Source organism: Astatotilapia calliptera, chromosome 17 (assembly GCF_900246225.1).
Source record: "Astatotilapia calliptera chromosome 17, fAstCal1.2, whole genome shotgun sequence".
Classification (NCBI taxonomy): Eukaryota; Metazoa; Chordata; class Actinopteri; order Cichliformes; family Cichlidae; genus Astatotilapia; species Astatotilapia calliptera.
Genome location: NC_039318.1, coordinates 34,841,457 through 34,863,535, shown reverse-complemented (window position 1 = coordinate 34,863,535; position 22,079 = coordinate 34,841,457). Strand labels below are relative to the sequence as shown.

Sequence of the window (22,079 nt, the reverse complement as noted above, 5' to 3'; positions counted from 1 at the left end):
CCACTGAAATCTAAAGAGATGCTGATAAGACGTTAATCAGAGCAGCTGCAGGTCAAGAACCTTCTGTTTCACCCTTTAAAGGCTTTTCTCCAGCACTGCTCCCACGCTTGCTCATATTTACATTGTTTAATCATTAGTTTCATTTTTTTAAATCTCATTTTATCTAAAGTGCTCGAGGAAAGAAAGCGGATCATTTCTACTTCTCCTTCCTTGTTTTTATTTTTTATTTTTGATCAAATCTGAATGCGATCAACTCTAGATTTTATAAAGGTGCAGCTCTAAAAATGTAAAAATACATAATGTGTGTATGTGGATCATTTAAACCTAGGTCTGTTTAGCTTCTTCTAACACTGTGCTAACACTTTCTGTAGCGGGGATGTCAAACTCATTTCTCATCATAGAGCCACATAGAGCCCACTTTGATCTTAAGTGGGCCGGACCAGTGAAACTTCCCCTTGTGTCAATGTAAAGATTTTTAATGACACATTTGATCCTTGAAATATCTCAGTATAAGAAAAAGAAGTGCAGTATAATCAGTGAAAAAAACCCTGCTATTTAATTGTTTCTCTATTCCTTAATTGGTGTGAAATGAATGGCCATGGTGGAGTAAGAAAAGTTGTAAAATATAGTTAAAAGCCCCAAATTTATCTCTTCCTTCATATTTTCCAAATTTGTCCAGTGGGCCGGATTGGACTTTTCACCTGGCTAATTCTGGCCCCCATGCCTTTATGTTTGACAACCCTGTTCTACAGCTTAGAAAGCCACATGTTGCTCTTATTTTCCTCTGGAGTCCAGTGGTGCCCCTAATCACAAATGGCCCACAGGGGACATTTTTGTGCATATTTCACAGCGGGGTTAAGCAGTAAAGGTCCTCGTTATTATCAGGGTCAAATCAGCCACGAGCCTGTCAAGCACATACTTTGTGTCTTAACTCCTTCATCTGAGTGGTGCTATGAAGCAGGTTTCCCAAAGTGCAGCGTCTCATCACGGGCTGCCGACATGTCCGCTCAGGAGGAACAGTCCAACTTACGTAACTTACTAATGACGTTGACACTTGAAGATTTTCAGCGATAAAGCATCGCGCTCAGCCAGCAAGAGGTTCATATTTGGAGTTTGTGGGGTGTCACCTGCCTACAGTGAGCTTAGTGAGCCTGGGTTTTGTTCAGACGGTGAGGAACAAAAGCAGGACCCACGATTTCAATCACATATTTTCCTCTTGGTCTTACATTTTTGTGATTCGGGTTTTAGACTCGGCTCAAGCTGTTTGAGCCAAACCACCTAATTATTTGGGAGGGGAGAATTTAATCACGTGGTAGCATCCACCTGGTCTGTTGTCACTCAGAGGCTCAAATTTAGAAACCTGAAGGCAATAGCCTTCTTTTAAAGTCAACGAACTGAAGTGACGGTCAGATTTGACAAGATTATTTAGCTGGTTTTCATGGGAAAAGTAGCCACAGAGACCAGAAGAGTTTGTTGCAGCAGGCTGTGAACGTGTTTATTTTGCTGTTAAATTGGCCGGATCCAAGCGGCCAATCAAGGAACTGCTGTCTCCATTTTTTAGCACATGTGCTCGTTTTTCATGTTCATTTTTCAGACGTTAAAGTTGCTGCTTGTTGTGTGGAGAAAAGGAAAGTAAAACCTGTTAAGACACGTCCTTGGACTCTGGAGAATTTTGATGTCATTTTCACTGTTTGTTCATATCGATTCACTCTATGAATCCTAGACGGGCAAAAATGAGAGAATTCATCCATGATGCCTTGCTCAACCATGCCCGATAAGGCCTCGTGCTTTCTGTCTGTACTCAGCTGTTTATCTGTCTGTGTCTCTATGTGTATGTGTGCACGACGTTTCCACCTAAAGCCTGTACAAATGAGATTACATGTGAAAGAGAAAGAAAACAGCAGCGGTGTCAGACGTGCCATGCTTCCTGTTTTTCTTATTGAAAGTGTGAAAGTGTGTTTTGTAGAATCTGTGGAAATGGGGCATTTTGAAGGGAGTGGCCGTGATCAAAAAACCCTCCCTGTGGGTTAGAGTTATGCCTGGACCGGAGCCCACCTGAGCCAAAATAGAAGACAGTGCAGCCCTGTGCTGCTCAGTTTTTGCCCGTCTGCCATTTTCTCTTTTGTCTCTTTTCTCTGGACTTCCTTTTTTTTGTCCTTTGCCATTTTCCCCCCTCTGTGTTCTTCTTTTGTTTCCTGTATCAGCCCCACCAGTATCTCATTACTCTACACCGATTAATGTAGCAGAGAATACACACACACATTTTCTTTCTATCTGTGTCTCCTCATCTCTTCTACTGCATTAATTTTTCATCTTAAAATAATGCAGAGTCATACGTAACCATAAAGCCTTCACTCAGGTTCATTAAATATACTAAACTAGACACGTAAACCCTGATATCACAGTGTTGAGAATAAATACTTGATCCCTGCTCTCAGAGTTTTGAGGGGGTGTTTTGCTCTCCTTCAGTTCCCCAGATGTTTCAGGCGCTTCGGTGTAGTTTCTCTGATTTCCACCCCTATTGCTAAGTGGTTAGAAAGCCTCTCTTGCTATTGTTCAGCCTGTCAGCCTTATGTAAACTTTATATAAACACAGCGCCATGATCAGATCTCAGAGCTTCAGTGCCGCCGTCTTTATGCACTGCAGAAATATACCATAACCCTAGTAGAGATAGCAGAGTGACATAACTTATGACTCCATCTGCTGTAAGGCACTCAACGCAAGACAAGAAGATACGAGTGCTTCATTTGTAAAGAATTTGAAATAAATCTCAGCTTTAACCATGAATGCACTTCCTTTTTTTCCCTGGTGGAAACTCTTTTGGGTTTTAACTCTGCTCCTGTTCCAAAGCTGCTATTGTTAGGGAAATGCTCCATTGAACTTTGCTCTCAGGTTCGATATTAGAAACTCGAAAGCGATTTTGTGGCCTGATTTTCTAAGCCGAGCCACATTTTCTCAGATCAGCATTCGTCGGCCACGGGCCTTGATGGAAGAATTAGGCTACTTTGTAATCATTAGGTGCGAGCTAATACACAATGGGCTTTTTTGTCATCTTAAGCCCAGAGAGGCCTGAGCGCCGCCGCTAAAGTCAGCTAGACGTTGTTTGTGTAGCGCTGACCCGCGCTGATCGCGCTGATCGCGCTGCCGCCCCTGCCAGATTTCTAACATTGTGTGAAAAGAAACAAAGAAAGAAATCGAGCATTAAATGTTTTAACCAAATTCAGTCAGCTGAGGCAATTTACTGTAACAAAGCACACTCACGCAGGGAATAAGATACACTTAGTGGGATTTCTCAAATCCCCACTATCATTCTTAAATGCCGATGAATGACCGTGATCTGTTTCATTCTGTGTTTCAGCCTAAAATGGTGAGCGTGGGGAACCCTTTTGGACCGTCCGGAGAAAAAGTGGCTATGGTCGCCATTGACGATTGTGACATATCCATGGCGATCCGCTTCGGAAAGCAGATCGGGAACTACTCCTGCGCCGCGCAGGGTACCCAGATTGGACAGAAGAAGTAAGAGGGAACCTCTTTCACCAACTTTCTTTTCTTTCTTTTCTCTCTGGACCTCTTCCCACACACATTCACTCAAACTAGTCAGACTAATGAGGGAATGTGTTGCGCCTCGGGGGCTTCGCCTTCATTACAGCAGATTACACAACTCACATTCTGCCATCTTCTCCCGCTTTTATCTCCTAATCTCCGTGCTCATCCGTGTGGTCTCTCTGCTGTCAGACAACCAAAAGCTCATCTCAGCGCAGGCTTTACAGGATTAACTGTGTGTTTATTACACACTCATCAATTTATATTTTTACAGTGTGCCTTTTCTTTTGGAAAGCTTGCATGCTGAGGCCCATTTACTTTGTAGAGGGTGGGGACTGAAAGGAAGCGAGAGAGAAAGCTTCAAAGGGGAGCTAATGAGCTTACATACTTTCAGGAACTTGTTGCACCGGTCACAGACGCTGAGAGGCGTTTTGAGGATGCTTTAATTTGATCACGCTGGAATAATTAGACCGCTGCGTCTTATGTGGTGGAAAGTGGCGAGAGCCTGAGAGGTTTCACTTTCGAAGCTGTCTTGACAGAATCCAGAGTGTGGCTTAAGCTGCAGAGTGAGTCCTGTTGAGGCAGAAAAACATGACTCCACTGACACAACTGTAGAGTGCTGGGTGGGATTTCCCAACAATATTTCTTGCTGTAAATTTCAGGAGTATCTGGGAAAAAACCCCAACAAATTTATGAAAAAGAAACCTTTGGGATTTAAAGACTAGTTTAATATATCCTACAAGTCTGTATTGACACTGGAGTCTCTGTACTGGATATCTTTTCACAAATATCCATAACACGGATTCCTTCAATACTTCAGAAAAATAAATCAAAACCCATTAACTCTACTGCTATATATTTATATTAATATTCATACAAATGAATTCTGGATCATAGCTGTAAGTTGAACTTCGGGCTTTTGAGTGTCTGACACTATGGTTTTTGCATTCTTGTGTATTTAAATAAAAGAACAAAACGAAAATCTGAACTTTCTAGATAACTGTTAAGACATCACCCAAGAGCGCTGAAGTTTATGGCTGAACGTTGGTTCAAAGAAGCCTGCAGATTTCTGCTGATTTGCTGAACGTCTAGAAGATTCATGGTTTGAGCCCTTCATGTTCCCAGCCAGGCGATGTTATTTAGACCAGCGGTCCCCAACCTTTTTTGCACCACAGACCGGTTTAATGTCAGGCAGTATTTGCACAGAACGGGCTTAAAGGTGTCGCGGATAAATACAACAAAATAAAATGATACGACCAAGACAAAAACTGTGGTATTTTGTAAATATAATAATAAACGAGAATTCACTGTGTAATTGTGTAACTTTATTAGCAGCGTCCTCCTGAAATGAGAGTAACATCCTCCTCTCTGCCCCTTAATGTTCTCTGGTCGCTATGGTAACGCGTAAATATTTCATTCAAAATAAGCCACACAACTACAACGCGGGAAAAGACCCAGGGTAAACAGAGTTAACGATAAAAACCCTGAAAACCATAAATTTCACACCCGAGCCTCAACTCTCGCGGCCCGGTACCAAACGACTCACGGGCCGGTACCAGTCCGGTTGGGATCCGCTGATTTAGACCGTAAGAACAAAATTCACATTTAATGTCCCACGTAAATGTCTTTAGACCTTTGATTTTGATGGTTTCAGAAGCTCTGGGTGTAAGCGGCTTCATATATGACCAAGTACGATAAATCTGACCTTGGAAATGCTGCCTTTTAGCTGCTTTGTGATGGCTTTTGAAAACAATAACCTTTAACCAGAAATACCGATCATAGTGAAGGTGAATGAGGGAGCAGCTAAAACACCAAAGCCAAAACTACTCTCTTTAACTCCATTTTCTAAAAGTAAGTGAAAAAGATCACAAAAGACCCACTTTGAAGATTTTGCAGTTTTGATCTATCTCATTCATGGTCTGTCTGCATTTTCTTGCAGATCACTGGACTTGACAGGGCCGCTGTTACTGGGTGGGGTTCCCAACCTGCCAGAGGATTTCCCAGTCAGGAACAGGAACTTTGTAGGCTGCATGAGAAACTTGCGCATCGACAGCAAGCCCATCGACATGGGCAGCTTCATTGCTAACAACGGCACCACAGAAGGTTAAGATGTTCCCTCTGCAGCGTTTCTATCCTTGCTCATTTCTGGAACCGACTTTTAAAGCTGTCATCAAAAACGAAGCTTAAATTTCCCCTGATTTTATTTACTTTTATATGCTCAGGGTGTCCAGCAAAGAAAGACTTTTGCACAAATGGTGTGTGTCAAAACGGAGGCACGTGCGTCAGCAAGTGGAACACTTACATTTGTGACTGCCCTACTGGTTACGGTGGCAAGAACTGTGAGCAAGGTAAGAAATGTGTGTGGGTGATTTGGTTAGTTTTTAAGCAAAAGTGGACAGTGTGTTTGGGGATATTGGGAATCCAGTGTAAAATAAATCCATTGTGCTTCCTTATGAGTTTGCAAAATCAATCAAATATATTATTGCATTTATAGACAGACGTGTTTCTGGCCAAAGGTGCAAGTGTCCGCTTGCTCATCTGTGTGTGTGTGTGTGTGTACATTTGTTTACCTATTTCCAGGAAATGGTGTATGTTTGGGGGATCACATGGGATAAGGAGCATTTTCTTTGACTCAGCGTGACTCACGCAGCCTCTGTTCACCAGAATCACTCATCACAGCCTTAGGTGTGGAGTTTTCGGACAAAAGATCAAATTTTGGCTCTGAGTCACTTATCAAAACCCAGACTCACAGATTGAAATCAAAGATAAACACACACTCACCTGGGGCTGTGAAAATTTCAATCTTACGTGCTCTTACTGATTAATCTGTGATGTGATGGTAGGTTTTCAGTTTAAAAAGACCAATGAGAGCTGTGGTGGAATTAATGATTAGCCAATCAGCACCATGGGCGGGACTAAAGATGTTTCTAAACACTGTCAAGCTGAACACTTCCAATGGGAAAAATTGGATTGTAGGTTTTTTGGAAGCCTCTCAAAGTTCACTTCACTACTACCACTAATATGCATGGCTGTGTGTGCACGAGCCTGAGGCATAAGGCACAAACACTGGTCACTAGTGGCTAATTAGGACTCATCCTTGGAAATTCATTAGAGTAAACACACAGTGTCAGACTGAAGATGGAAATAAAGTGTAACAGATTTCAAATTTCTGTGTGATATCAGCTCTACTGATCGCATAGCTGTCTTTGATGCCTCCTCAGCCAACATGTGACTAGTGGCTTATGTTATAATGGAAAAGGTACATGTAAATAGATGGGTAATCAGAGTACACAGATAACAATATTGAAAGATAAAGTGTAAGGTAATGGTTTTGTTAAGGGTATCTTGATATCCACATCTCTATCTGCCAACAGGTATTATTATTTATGCTCCATAACCCCTCTCGTGTTCTTATATAAAAAGTTGAATCTTTGAATCCTTGCTTCAGGGCGAGTTCCAAACAATGTGTAAAGGTGTGAATACCTATCCTCGCCCTCTCGTCTATGAGGTAGCCGCCCAGTCAGTGCCAGGCCCTAGTATCCTGTATCTGAACTGGGCCGGGATCATAGCAAGCCGGGAAGAGGTTTTGGCTGCTAGGTTGCTTGTTGACACATTTGGTTTGAGGCTTCACACACTTCGCTGCCACATGAGAAACGTGAGATTTTGTTGCTGTGGAGCCAAAATCGTCAAGACTAGACTGACACAAAGAGACAGAATCTCCCTGGTAGTCACCCACTTGGCTTGGTTTTGTTTGATTGTTCTGATACCAACTACTGGACTTTGCTATTTTTGTGTGTGTGTATTTTTTAAGAAATTTAACCCGTCCCTAGACCTGGTTCAATTGCTCTAATGTGCATTCACTATCATTCCACAGACTGTATGTAAAAGATGGTGGTAGCAATTGCAACGACTTCTGCAGCCAGAGGTGATCATATTTGGATTACAAGATGGAGTGCAATGCACAGACAGAAATGCCTCAGATACATAGATGTTTTTTGTTCTAAAAGCTGATGGGGTATTATCGTTTGAGAATCCAATAACTGGAGAACGAGGTGTCATAGGAGCAAATTGATACCGTAGGAGCATCTACTAAAAATCTCTGACAAGGTCAAATCTCAGTGACCCCGACCTAAAGGTCAGAGTAAGTTTTCTGAAAAACACGTAAATGCAATAAGTTGAGAAGGTGATGTAGGTGTCTACTAGTAGGCTAACAGTGACAATGAACAGTCTTGAGTCCACAGCATAATGACCATAATAAGAATCTGTATGGCGAATATGAATGGGATTTTTACTTCAAGAACCTCACTATTTTTATCAGATAAATATATAATAGAAACCATCAACAAGTCCATTTCAGCAATTCATATTAGCTGAGGTGTTATCTTTATCTCTAGCTTTTACCTGGTTCTCTTAATGTTGCCCAGCTACCAACACCGCTTGTGACTCCAGACATGAAGCTGCCCAGACTAAAATATCTTAATGTATTTAAACTCTACTACTGTAAGTGTTTTAGGACTTAAAGTCAATTCTGATCGGTACTCATGGTCCGTAGAGGCTAACGTTTTCTGTGACATTTTAGCTAGCACCATTAAGTCAAACTCTGGGTTAGCCTACATAACACTTTTAGAACTAATTAGCATGGATTAGCATGCTAACAGATGCATGCTAATTTTTTTTTTTTTTCTTTTAGTTCTGTTAACATATTAGAATACCAACATGCTTTCATTTCACTTAGACCACCGTCATGGCATGGCTGTAGACTATGGGGGTGTCCAAATTCATGGACTGCATCCTCCTGAGGCCGCATTTGTAGACTGATTACGTCACAGCAACGTGCCGAAGGCTGTCCAAATTCGTAGACTCCTCCGAATGCAGCCGACAAATGCGTCCTCCTTTTCCCCAAATTTGACGGATGGGTCGGGTGTGTCCTTCGTGGCCCACCATATCCCAAAATTCATAGTGCGGCCCAGCCAAACTCCAGTTTCCGGCAATGGTGGCCGCTACTAAGTTTTAAAATTACTCTTATTAATCTTTCTGGGTCACAAAATAAACTTTTAACATATTTTCAGGCGAGAATGTGGGAGTGTAAACTTCAAATATCTGCTCGGTTTATCAAGATATTGCAAATTTGCAAAAGTGCTTCGACGTTTTCTGAGACGTCTGTTAATCACCAGCTCGATAGCTAACCGGGAGCTCGAGGGTCACTAGAGCCGCAGAGAACGGCACAACTCCCGGCACGTCATTTTCAGATCACCGCGGACTTTCGCTACTCGGGTTAAACGTAATATAGAAGTCACTTAGATAACCTAAAAATGTTATTGTTTGGCTTTTTTCAGTGTTTTATTTGTTCATGAGTAAATCGGTTTGGCTGAGATTAAAGTTATTCGATTGGATTAGATAAAATAAAATAAAACTTTATTAATCCCCCGGGTGGGTTCCTCCTTGGTTTTTACACAGCTGAATAAACATCAAACAGAAAAATGATTAAACAGAAGTGTGAGATGGTCGAGAATTTACGCCAGTGGAGAGGGTTTTTTTAGTTCACGGAGGACTAAGCTTCAGCAAAGGAGACTAAAGTCACGATAGTTACCTGCTACCATGAACAAATAAATGCTTTGTCTCATAATTACAGCTTTTGTGTGAGTGTATCTGTGAATGCTTCAGTTGAAGTATGTAGCCCGGGGACCAGAGAACATGGTATAGCTGAGGTGGAAACACTGCGTGCCCTACTGAGATCGACCCTCAGGAGAGCAGACAGCTCGAGGACATTGTTTGCTTACTCAGCATCAAATTAGAGCTTAGATAAAAACTCGCATCTGTAGGAGTTTAATTAGACTTTAAGAATTCTTTTTAACTATGCTCATAGAAGAATTTTTTTGGGAAGTAATCTTTTATTTTCCAGAATAAAGTAGTAATTATATGACATGCTGGAACGTAAATGCTGGAAAAAAACTCATCATTTCAACACTGCAACCAAATTATAGAAGTAAACGAACTAAAGCAACTGCGTGTTTTAAATGATATCTAAAAATAGACAAATACACAAATAAGAAAAAAAGGTGTAAAGCTAAAAAGAACCCAAAAAACTACAGAAAAGTCATTGCTGCTATTTACCTATGGTTGCTATGTACAGCACAGAAAATGTTTTCTTATGCTTAATGCTGCGTTGATTCATATGTAGTTCCTACAGTTCTCATCTGACTTTTAAACACATTTATTTCCAACACTAATGTGTTTGTGCGTACGACCTGATTCTCGTCCCTCCCAGTGATGCCATCACCTCAGTTCTTTGGCGGAGAGGCACTGGTGTCTTGGAGCAACCCGGACATCACTGTTGCTGTTCCCTGGTATATTGGCCTAATGTTCCGCACCCGGCGTCCTGCTGGCACCCTGATGCAGGTCAATGCTGGGCCTTCCTCTACCATCAACCTCATGGTAAGAAGCATTGTTGGAAAAATTGTCACCCTCAGCAGTTTGCAATTTAAGCTTGTATACAGGTTCTAGACTACCTCTAAAATGAGTGGGAAGTTCTCAGTTTCTGCACCCCCCCCCTCCCCACACTCCCTTCCAGGTGAGTGAGCAGCGGGTCCATATGGAAGTGTTGCTGAGGCACCAATTGGTGGCATCGCTGAGCTTTCCTCAAGTGCGTGTCAATGACGGGGAGTGGCACCACTTGCTGATTGAACTGAAAAGCATCAAAGATGGCAAGGAGATCAAATACATGGCAGCTGTCTCTCTGGACTACGGCATGTATGAGGTACAGGGCGTCTTCCTTTAGAGATGATAAAGGTAGTCAAGAAAGGTTGTATTAATTTTAATTATTGTCTTATTTTTAAGCAGAAGTCAGTCGAGATCGGCAATGACCTCCCAGGCCTCAAGCTGCAAACTCTTCATGTTGGAGGTTTGCCCGGGGAGAGAAACGATGTCATCAAGGGATTTGTTGGCTGCATACAGGTGGGTGGGCGTGCACTTTAAATGTCGCATTTTATTTCTTCTTCAACCTTCTTTCCTGATCGTCTCCCTCATGAATGTGTGCTATCCATTAGGGTGTGCGTATGGGTGAGACATCCAACAACGTGGCCAATGTGAACATGGCTCAGGGCCTGAAGATCCGTGTGGAAAACGGCTGTGATCTGGCTGACCCGTGCGACTCCAACATCTGCCCAGAGAATAGCCAGTGCATTGACGACTGGAGCACACACACCTGTGCTTGCGACCCAGGTAAGATGCACAAGCAAAAAAACATACATAAGTTGGTTGAGAAAGCTCAATACGTTGCCTATTAAGAAAGTGTGTGAACGTAAACATCTGTATTTCTCGCCTTTAGGCTTGAATTCAGTTCTTGTTTGTCTGTCTTTCCTGCAGGCTACTTTGGGAAACAGTGCGTGGACGCTTGTAAGCTCAACCCCTGTGAGCACGTTTCCACGTGCGTCCGCAAACCAAGCTCCTCCCACGGCTACACCTGCGAATGTGGACAAAATTACTTCGGCCAGTACTGTGAAAACAAGTAAGGTTTTTTTTTCTGAGAGCAAGCAGGGAGAAGGGTTTTCTTGCACACCACATGTACAACTTGTATAACGCCACTGGAGCAATGCAGTGATATTTGAATGGTAGCTTTGAAGATAGGCTCCAGGTCAGATACTTCCATTGGCTCTGGTGAATTGAGATGGTAATAAAATGTTAATAACATGGAATCAATTTGCTAGCAGACTGAAAGCAGACCTGTGTGCGAGACACAATATCCAGATGTTATAAACAAACCAGACTAAACATGGATATTGCCTCCGACAAAGCTCATTAATCCTCTTTGGTTCACCGAGGTTTCTTTCTCATTCTGTATTGTTGCCGGTCCTTCAGGGGAGTTTTATTAGTCAGTAATCCGAGCCTGACAGTGTGTGTATGGGTGCCTGAGAGTGAGAGAGGGACAGATCAGCCATTTATTTGGGAATTAGTCGAGCAGTGGTGTAAGCATTTCTGCAAAGTAGCCAGCCCCGATCGAGAATCACTCATTTCCCTGTGAACCCTGTCCCCTATGACACGCATCACTTCCTGTCTTAAGCAGGATGTGGGATTCCCCCTGAATGCTTGACTGCTCCTCCACAGGTGTTTAGTCTTTGCTTCCCTCATCCTGCCGCTCTTCCTCCGTCAGATCGCATTGCACCAGCAGTGATCGCATCTCGAGGAAGAAAAAGAAAGTCTGTGTGTGTCTGAGTGACTGGCTTAAAAGTGTAGAGGAAGTTTACTGTAGATTTGTTTATTTGGTGATAAACTGAGGAGATAATCGACGGTTTGTCTGATTGTAGGCGCTGATACCGAGTCAGCAGCATGTCACAACCAGATCACGCAGTGCATGGCTTTTTAGAAAAGCTCCTTTCAGCCACACCCTGGTCACAGGGGTCACCATAGCAGGTAGATTTACATGTTTGATTTGGAAGCGTTTTAAAGCAGATGCTCTTCCTGATGCAACCCCAAAGAGGATTTGTGTCTTTAACTGGAATCAGACTGGTACCAGATCTCGACCAGGCAAAACCCAGTACAGGAAGGTCTGGAGCTGGCTCTCTGTTTAAAAAGTCTCTGATCCTATGAGTATTCTCCAGTAGCTTGGATGGAGCCGGGGAGGAGACTCTGTCAGTCCTACTACCACTGAAGGTGTGGTTGCCGAGGGTGCCCTCTGGTCAAGCCCCGCCCCTCACCCTTTGAGTAATGTTACAATAATACACAGGTTTTCGCCTTTAGTGTTTCACAAGGGTTAAAAAGGTAATGTCCACAATTTAGACTTTTTGACTCCAGTATATTTTATTAAAGTTTAGCCGGAGCAAAGCAAAAGTCAAATCAAATAACAATAATCACATAATCAAATCACTTGAATTATACTTATCAAGTTAACCTGCTATGAGCTAATGCTGATCTTGAGAGAAAAGAGGTTGAGGAGAGAAGGGCACGCCTTGGCCACGACACCCTTATCTCTGTTCCGTGTAATTGTACTTTGCAGTTTGCGTTTGATTTTGACATCTACTGTTGTCTTTAATGGCAGAGTGGAAGAGAAATGTCACGAGGGCTGGTGGGGCAGTCCCATGTGTGGACCGTGTAACTGTGACACAAGCAGAGGATTTCATAAAAACTGCAACAAGACCACCGGGGAGTGCCGCTGCAAGGTAAATACGTACATAATAAGAGAGATTTTACAAATATTACGGTGTTTCTTCTTGAAGGAGGTTTTTAGTTCATATTAGCAGCAAATTCATGTAATATTCAAAGTCTCCTCCCTGCTCAGTGATGTGTGTCTTCTCTCCCAAACCTCCTGCAGGATAATCACTATCGTCCAGAGGGAGAGGACGCTTGTTACCCCTGCGACTGTTTCCCTATAGGCTCTGAGTCTCGAACCTGCGACCCCATCACTGGGCAGTGTCCCTGCAAGGGAGGAGTTATCGGTCGTCAGTGCAACCAGTGCGATAATCCCTTCGCTGAAGTCACTCCCACTGGATGCGAAGGTATGTGAAAGAAATATTTGAGAAGGTAGAAATATCATTGATTAATTAGCCTTTATAAAAGAGTACACTTCAACTTCTGTGAATAAGGATTAAAAATTAATAAATCAGGATGCAATATAGATAGACATTTATTGAGTCCCATAGAAGCCCATGAATAATTAACTGTGTATGAAAAGGGACACCATGAAGGTCAGATCAGAATAACTAAAGGGGACAGTAATAAAAGGTCATTTCAAAAGTCGGGTGCATTCTAACTCTAGCTGTTCTCGGTTCACAAACTGGGTCCGGCTCCTTCAACAAAGCGTCAAAAAGAGACAAATGGTGTCGCTCACATCTGCTGGTGCTGCAGTCGAGCTAACTTTGCATCTTTGTCACCACCCAGTCATGCAGAAGAGGCAAGTCTGGCTCAGTGGCTAACTTGGCACCGGGACTGCACACACACAATACAGTAGAGATGAACAGAAGACAAAGCCCCCGAACAGAAAATGAATGTCAGTGTGCTTACTGTTTGACCTAATAGGAAGCCTTTTGGAGGCTGAGAACGTGCTTGGACTTTTAAAGGACATGAAACCCTAATCCATGGTCTGAGTATTGTTGTTTAGTCAAAATGTTGGAGTGGATTTAGTGCGTTTTTTTCAGATTCATAAGACTCTAAGATGTAGCTGCCTTTAATAGACCTCATGCCACAATATCTGTTCTGGACTAAACACAGCTTCACAGTTAATTTGGTTTAAAAAAAAAAAAGACCTTCAACCACTCCTTATTTTAATTATTCTTATTGTATTTAATGGAGAAGCTTGGAGTAAGTACACTGGCTAAGTTATGTATCATAGCTTGTGCAAGCTTGCAGGTCCAAATCTGGTTTGTCCTGGCTGTCAAATACGCTGACATGAATTATGTCTTGCAGCTTGTGCAACAGCTCTGCAGGATTAATTTGGTTGAATTTCTGTGTGTTTTTCCGTCTGGCTGTTTTATAAGGTGGTTAAAACGGATCAGCCGGGTCGGACGTTTGCCTTTTAAAGCGATGCTTTTTTGTTTTGTTTTTTAGCTGATTGAACCTCAGTTTGGCATTTGTCTTTAGCAGGCCCAGTTTAAGCATCATACCACGTGCAATATAAAAAGTAATTACTGTGTTTTAAGACTGTTCTTAAGCCTTACCCTCCTGTCCACAGTGGTGTATGAGGGCTGCCCAAAGGCCTTTGATTCTGGCATCTGGTGGCCCAAGACAAAATTTGGACGCCCTGCTGCTATGAAATGTCCCGAAGGATCTTTTGGTGAGTACTTTTAACTGCACACTGTCTTTCACTCTCCAAGGCTTAACAACACAGCAATAAAGCACCCTGATTGGTTCATGAGTCCAGAGGAGCTTTTTAACCAGCCAATCATGTAGAGGTTTGTGTGTAAAGGTACGTCAGGTACATTAAGAGCTGACGGCGATACCATTCCTCTTGCTCACTGTGCGTATGAGAAAGGTGAGCTCAAGAGTCGAGGTCAGTGACCTGTCCCAGTAAAACGTTGCCTCTTTCCTGGTTACTCCCTTGGTAACTGCAGTCACCATGGTGCCCTTTTTGTTGTCTCCCAGCACTCAATAGGGAATTTATTTGTGAGCATTGCTCAGTGCCCTCCTTTAGCTCCAAGTGGCAGGCATTTCTCCCTTTACAACAGTGAGACTTTCCCAAACACCACCTGACTGTAAAAACTTGGTGTAGTTTTACATTTAAGCACTGAGACTGGAACGAATGGTCTTACATTCATCAGGTATTTAAGTGCTGCAAATCTTCAGAACAGTTCTGATCACGATCTGATTGGAGTTTTTTGCTGTGCCTTTTTAAAAAATGTGTATCCTTACTATACTACTAGTAGTACTTAATACTACTTACTAGCCCAGTCAAATCTTTCTTAACTAACAAAATCAAAAAATAACTAAGAAATAAATTTCTGAAAAATTGCTGTTCAAAAATGAATGGTATAATTAGTTGTGATCATTAATGTGTTTTAAATTATTTAAAATATATAAAGTGTGACATTTTAAATGTATATGTTCTGTATAATTTTCCCTTTGCGTTGCTATGTTTGTTTTACCCATTTTTTTTTTTTTAAATTTCATTTATTCTTCATATAAGTGAGGAGGCTGTTATTCAAAGTCTATTGGGAAGTCAGTTTGTCCCTGTTATCTGACTGGTTACCATACAAAATAGTTGCCTCCAGCTAATCTATTAAAAGATACAAACAAATTAAAATTAGAAACAAATATTGAATAATTAAATACAAAATGAAAAAAGCAAGACAGGACTGTATAATTATATAACTATATAGTTTTTTATGTAGCATTTTATACATTCAATAATGTCTATGATTTTTTAATATTACCTTTGATGCATTTAATGGCATATACATTTATTCATGTAATTGTGTTTATTTTGTTTTGGTTTTATAATGTTGTCAGTTTCGTTCCTCCGTACAAACAGATAACATGCAGTTCATATCTAATTTCATGTGAAAGAAAAGTATTTTAAGATAATAAAACTGTTTGAGGCAACAATAAAAAGTTGTTAAGTAGTTAAGATATGAAATACGTTATTTAAAAAACATACATGGACAAACACGTAATAAAACCTAAATCTCTAAAGTAAGCGAGAAAATATGTGATCATAGTAGAACAGTCAAATGTTCTGACATGATTGCACTTACACTTTTTGCCCCTTTTTGCAAATTTGTACCTCAATGCAAAATCTCTAATTGTGTAACTGCACAAATGCATAATTTTAATGCTATAGAACAGAATTTCCTCACAGTGTTTTCTTCTCTCTTCATGTGTTGGTAACAGTTGTGAGGAAATTGATTTCCATGTCCTCTGTTTTTTTATGTTATTTGTTCTTTTCCAGGCACTGCCATCCGCCACTGTAGTGATGAGAAGGGCTGGCTGGCACCTGAGCTCTTCAACTGCACCACCGTCGCCTTCACACATCTGAAAAAACTGGTGAATAAAAGACAGAAATAAGCATGAAAGCAGACAGGGGCTTTTATTAGACTGAACCCGAGGAGCTTTTCCCTACCTTGACCTGCCCGTTCTCCCTCTCTTTACATCCTCCACTCTCTTTTTCTAGAATGACGATCTCCGCCGCAACAGTTCAAGGATGGACAGCGAACGCTCCAAGACCATTGTGCGTTTGCTTCAAAGTGCCACCAATAACACGTCACATTACTACGGCAATGACGTGAAGATGGCCGCCCAGCTTCTGAATTATGTTCTGCAGTACGAAAGCCGCCAGGCCGGGTTTGATCTCACCGCCATGAAGGATGCAGAGTTTAATGAGGTAGCCTTATGCACTTAATTATTATAAAAAATATATATGATGTGAGCACTGGGAACACTGGTGGCATGCTGCCCTCCACTGGTTGATGCTCACTGGGTGAACAACTTTACCCATTACTGCTTTTATTTGAATATATAAATTCCTTTTTCAATCGTAGCTTGGCAATTTGTGTTTTTTCCAGAACTTGGTGCGAGCAGGCAGCGCCATACTGGATCCCAACACCAAGGACCACTGGGACCAAATCCAAAGGACAGAGAGCGGGACCGCACATTTGCTCCGAAACTTTGAGGACTACGCGAGCACGCTGGCACAGAATGTCCGGAAAACCTACCTGAAGCCCTTCACCATCGTCACTGAAAACATGAGTGAGTCTCCAAACTGTAATTGAATTGTGCTTCAGCTGCGGGAAAAAAACGATAACACAAGTCTTTACTGTGTCTCCTGTTTATTTCAGTTCTAACTGTGGACTACTTGGATGTGTCGAATCCAGAGAGGACAACATTTCCTCGCTTCCAGGAAATCCAGGAGGCCTACCCCAAAGAGCTCGGGTCTTCTGTCCGCTTCCCACAGTTTAATATCGGTACTCAGGGAAACAAAGGTGGGAACGATGCCTCAATCAGACCTCGATTAAATTTTTTTCTGCTTTTAAAGCTTCATCTTCTTTCTTTCTGACATCAGCAGAGCCCACTCCTGCCCCTCCAGCTCAGACAGAAGCTGTCCTAGAGGAGGAGCACACAGTTTCAGATAGGAAACGCCGCCATCTCGAGCCACCTGCCCCTCTGCCTGTTGCTGTGGTGATAGTGTACAAGTCGCTGGGAAAGCTCCTTCCTGAAAGATACGACGCAGACCGCAGGAGTCTGAGGTAAACTATGGCTGACCTCTGTGAAAGCCATCTACTGCTATTGTGCTTGACTTCTTGCTCAGAATGAACAAGTGGTGAACACCAGAAGGTGCAGAGAAAACTTTATGCGAATGTTAGTGTACAATGTGTATTTCCAGAGTCCCCAACCGTCCGGTGATCAACACAGCCATCGTGAGCGCCACGATCCACAGCGAAGGTCAGCCTCTTCCTACCGTCCTGGACCCCCCGGTCATCTTGGAGTACACCCTGCTGGAGACAGAGGAGCGAACCAAACCCGTCTGCGTGTTCTGGGACCACTCAGTCGGGTGAGTTAAATTTGAAATACATTGTAGTTAAATGAATTGTTTTCACATGGCTTTAAGAGTATACATTACTGGTCTCACCTGTGCTTGTGTTCGTTGGCGTGTTTAGGAGCGGAGGCACAGGCGGCTGGTCCTCTAAAGGCTGCGAGGTGCTCAACAGGAACAACACCCACATTAGCTGTCAGTGTAACCACATGACCAGTTTTGCTGTGTTGATGGACATTTCCAAAAGAGAGGTAGAGCTTAAAACTTCTCTCATTTCAGTTTCGTTTTAAAACACCTAGTGGTTGTTACTGATCACCAACTCGCTGTCTTGGAACTGCTCTCCACAGCACGGCGATGTCCTGCCTCTGAAGATCGTCACGTACACCACAGTCTCCGTGTCCCTGTTTCTCCTCCTGATCACCTTCATCCTGCTGTGCCTGTTGCGCAGGCTCCGTACCAACCTCCACGCCATCCACAGGAACCTGGTGGCAGCGCTCTTCTTCTCCGAGCTTGTCTTCCTCCTGGGCATCAACCAGACTGACAATGTGGTAAGTGCATTTTTTTTTTTCCTGCAAAGTGTTTTTTATCTTGCACGGTTATTCCCAGCCGTCTTTGTCAGATGTCCTGTAGCTCTGTCATGTGAGCTTCCTATGTCATATGAATATTTCTTCATCAACAATAATCTTTCTCCTAATTGAAGCGAATTATGACAATGATTCGATTCTAGTTTGCTTCAGTTTCTTAGAGGTGGACATTTTAGCTAGCAGTGTTTATTAAATATTTGGATAATTAGTTATAATTATCATTTACTTTTGGCTTACCATTGAAAAGTTATTGACTAGCAGCAGTTTTTCAAATTCTTCATTCATTACTAAGCGGTGAGTTGAACTATATAAATGTCACAGTGTATGCATCCCCGTTTGTTTGTTGTTATTAAGGTAAAAAGCTGTTATGGGCTAGCTCTGCTTAAGAATTTTGGTAAAAAATGACCTCTGCCACAGAATTCTTGCTGAAGTTGACCTGGATTTTGCAGGAATCCATGACTTTAACTAAAACAGTTGAGAATTTAAATATATAATTACTGCTTTTAAAAAAAAAAAGGTAAATTAATGTGTGCAGTATTCTCAGATTCATGTTTTCCTCTTCAGACATATTTGATTAATTCAAGAAATACAAAGATATTAACGTGCCAGAATTAAATCTGTCCTGTATTTAGCATTATTTGCGCAGCTGTTCCATTTAACTGCAGTGTGTAATGGTGTGTGGCTCCATAGTGTAGGCTGGTTTAGTTCCAGCTGTAGATTCAAATCCCCTACGAGGTTGTGTCATGAACGGGATCCAGTGTAACACACCTGAACATGTGGATTGTTTGCTGTAGTGACACCTTTTGTCAAGATAGCAGCTTAAATGAGCATATATTTAATGGGAAATAATCTCAAAATACCATTGCTATATAAATTAACAAACATTCCTCTATATTCCTAAGATCCCAATCTGCTTTGATGATGGGCTTTTTCTCCTTTCCTGCAGAGCGTCATCTGCACTGTTACCCACATCTGGAAATCTTTGATCAGTAGCAAACCTTTGCGATTAAGAGTTAATACGTATTTGAAAATGTCTCTGTGTAGTGTTTTACAGCGTGCTGGACTGCAGGTTCTAGCTTGTGAATGATGCACTGTCAGATTAGAACTGATCTTTTCACTCAGGAGTGTGGCTGCTCCTCTCTACAGCCCATCACAGCAGCTGCACGATCAGTTACAAAGCCAACGAACCATGCGTGTAATTTCTTTACAGATTCCCTTCATACGTGCAGGATTTGGCAGACAGCATCCCCAAATACACAGCTGCAATTTAACAACTTAAAAGAATAAACTGCACACCTTTGTAGGGAATACTTCAGTATTCCCTACAAAGGTGGGTTGGTTGACACACAGTAGGAATATTTCTAGGATTAGACTCTTGACACTGTGAATCTGGCCTATTTCTCTTTTATTTAGTGAATTGTAGTTTCCATTATGAAAGATCAGTATATAATAAGAAACTACTGGTGGAGCAATTACACCATGATTAAATTCTGATCGTTACCATGTAAAGCAAGATAGAGTACATATGTACATGGTCTAAAAACCAGACCATGAAGTCATGTGCTACAAACATGAGTGGTGTGGGGCATCTGAGATGCGGGATAAAGAGCTTTCTCTCTGGTGTTTACTTCATCAGAGCTTCCATGAAGCTTACCATATTTGTTTTTCCTTCAGGCAGCCCTCTAATGCTGGGTTGACAAGAGCAGTACAAGACTTAATGGGCCAAGACCTACCTGAGAGTCTTTCTTTATCTGACAGATTATGCGTTGTGATTGTCGACTAATGACTGTAATAGTCAGGAATGTGCTATTTACCAAACTGCTTTTCCAATATAACCTCGTGTAAGTTCATGTTAGTGAGCTGCCATTCCTGGATAAATCTTATGTGAGGATGTAGTCTACCTTAATTGAGTTAAAAGCCTTTGTTAGTCACTGATATGGCTAGTAACTACTCTCAGTTCCATATACATACAGTAAAGGATCAAAAGGTATCGGATATCTTTGAAGTCTGTTGACATACACATACACAAACCTCTGTGGGCCAGTAGTGGAGACGTGCTGTGACTGGTACCTGTCTCTAAAAGCTGGCCTCAGGGTGGTAAGTCCTGGCAAGGGTTTTCCCAAAACAGCTTTAGTTTTTACTTGATAAAAAAATCTCAAATGTCTGTGGTACAGACAACACCATTAATCTCTTAATTGACAAGTAGAAGAAATCAGGTTTAAAAAGGGAGCTATAAGGATACATTTAAAGGTGTACTTTTTTGCCCTTTAGCCAAGAGTTAGAGAAGATCATTGCCTTACTTATCTCTGTGTGCTGGTTTGTGATCCTAGCGCCGCCTATAAGTAGCAGCTCAAAAGGACAACTAGCACCTCAAAGCTTAACCCTTGTAAGTACAACATGTTAAAGGTTAATGAGTCAGCTTTACGTAGTCTGGTTAAACCAGATGTTTTAACCCAAGGCATCGGGAGACGCACTGTCAGTCCTGTAACTCCATGGAGGGTTGTAACTACCACCCCCAGCTGTCAAACAGATATACATGTGCTTCTGAATAGTACTTGCAGTGGTAATGAATCGGGGATGAAAGCGAAGCCTGTTCAAGAGGCATAGCCCTGGTGGTTTGTGCTTTATTTACGACTATCTCACACCTCATCATTCACATGACAGAAGATGTCAAATCAGCCCCGTATTTCAAGGTTAGGTCCCATAAATGAATCCTACAACGAGTGATTCAGCAGCCCCTTCACATTTCGATAAACCTGCTATAAATCTAAAAGAAAAGGATATCTGCAGATGTCAAAATAAACACATGCACACATATGTACTGCTGAGCTTACAGTTGGATTTGACTGACAGAACCGGCTTGAGTATCGGTATTCATCACTAACTGCCCTTTTCTCAACTGTGGCTACCCTAAAGTACAAATGTGCTCATGCACCACAGCGAAAGAGAAGCAAGTAAGTTTACAGGCGCCAGAGGAGTTGTGGGAGTTTTGTCTTTGGGTCTGTACAAATGTTCTGACTCACCATGTTTTGACTGGGATGAGGTGGTAAAAGCACATGCTGCTTTATATTTATGGAGTATTGTTTTGTGGAGTGGAAGCCAAGTCTGCAAGGAGATGCTTAAAAGAGAAAGTTTAATCTCTTTGGGGTTTTTGGGTTTTTTTGCATCTCTTTGATTTGCTAAGCGCTTGCTAGTGTGCGTGCAAAGTTTAGGTGTGTGTGTAGGTAAACGTGCATCAGAGCAGTGGAATGCTGTCGGTGTGTGCCCAGGGCCATCTCCAGGGATGATTTATAACGCTGTCAAAGTAGTTTCTCCTTCTTCTTCTCTGATCTCCACAGCAATACAAAACATTAGTAAAATACACCGTATCTCAGCATTCACTGACACACACCATTCTTCTACTGTAGCACCAGACAGCACAAAATGGGAGGAGGGGAGATACAGGAATGTGGGGACAGTTTGAATCATTGCCGTGTTACGAAAAGACGTTGTGACATAAAAACGTTTACTGTCAGTTCACGAATTTATCGCTTTTTTTGACAAATTGAATAGTTTATTGACAAGGCTTTCAAGATTTTAAAAAATATTCAAAAATTGGATGGTTTATTTCCCGGTTGTCTGCTTGAATATCCAAAGATGAACAAACAGAAAATTGTCTTATTTTGAAAGGCTGGATGATTCGTGCACTGATATATAGATTTAATGGTACTGCAGAACCAAAGTGGCCGATACTGTTCTGTACCTAAAAGTCTGGCACTCTCTTCTTTTCTCCCGTCCTACAAACTCGCAGTTTGTGTGCACCGTGATCGCCATCCTCCTCCATTACTTCTACATGTGCACCTTTGCCTGGATGTTCGTGGAGGGGCTGCATATCTACCGCATGCTGACCGAGCTGCGGAACATCAACTACGGTCACATGAGGTTCTACTACGCCATGGGCTGGGGCATACCGGCTATCATCACTGGTGAGTTACACTCACACATGTTCGCCAGGA

At 42.0% G+C, this 22,079-nt stretch overlaps 1 protein-coding gene across 6 annotated transcripts in view; it reads left to right on the top strand.

Annotated features, from left to right (window-relative positions):
* Positions 1–22,079, top strand: part of celsr1a (cadherin EGF LAG seven-pass G-type receptor 1a) — a 95,967-nt gene that overhangs the window by 61,554 nt on the left and 12,334 nt on the right. For 5 of the 6 annotated variants that reach the window (XM_026146100.1, XM_026146099.1, XM_026146098.1 and 2 more), the window contains 20 exons: positions 3,359–3,516; positions 5,483–5,646; positions 5,766–5,891; positions 9,812–9,978; positions 10,115–10,300; positions 10,384–10,497; positions 10,590–10,764; positions 10,909–11,050; positions 12,578–12,698; positions 12,851–13,034; positions 14,207–14,308; positions 15,920–16,014; positions 16,142–16,351; positions 16,533–16,716; positions 16,806–16,949; positions 17,030–17,213; positions 17,351–17,518; positions 17,625–17,751; positions 17,848–18,048; positions 21,875–22,049. In XM_026146100.1, coding sequence (XP_026001885.1) covers positions 3,359–3,516; positions 5,483–5,646; positions 5,766–5,891; positions 9,812–9,978; positions 10,115–10,300; positions 10,384–10,497; positions 10,590–10,764; positions 10,909–11,050; positions 12,578–12,698; positions 12,851–13,034; positions 14,207–14,308; positions 15,920–16,014; positions 16,142–16,351; positions 16,533–16,716; positions 16,806–16,949; positions 17,030–17,213; positions 17,351–17,518; positions 17,625–17,751; positions 17,848–18,048; positions 21,875–22,049 — 3,127 coding nt within the window. The remainder of the gene's footprint in view (positions 1–3,358; positions 3,517–5,482; positions 5,647–5,765; positions 5,892–9,811; positions 9,979–10,114; positions 10,301–10,383; positions 10,498–10,589; positions 10,765–10,908; positions 11,051–12,577; positions 12,699–12,850; positions 13,035–14,206; positions 14,309–15,919; positions 16,015–16,141; positions 16,352–16,532; positions 16,717–16,805; positions 16,950–17,029; positions 17,214–17,350; positions 17,519–17,624; positions 17,752–17,847; positions 18,049–21,874; positions 22,050–22,079) is intronic. The other variant, XM_026146097.1, reaches the window with a different exon arrangement.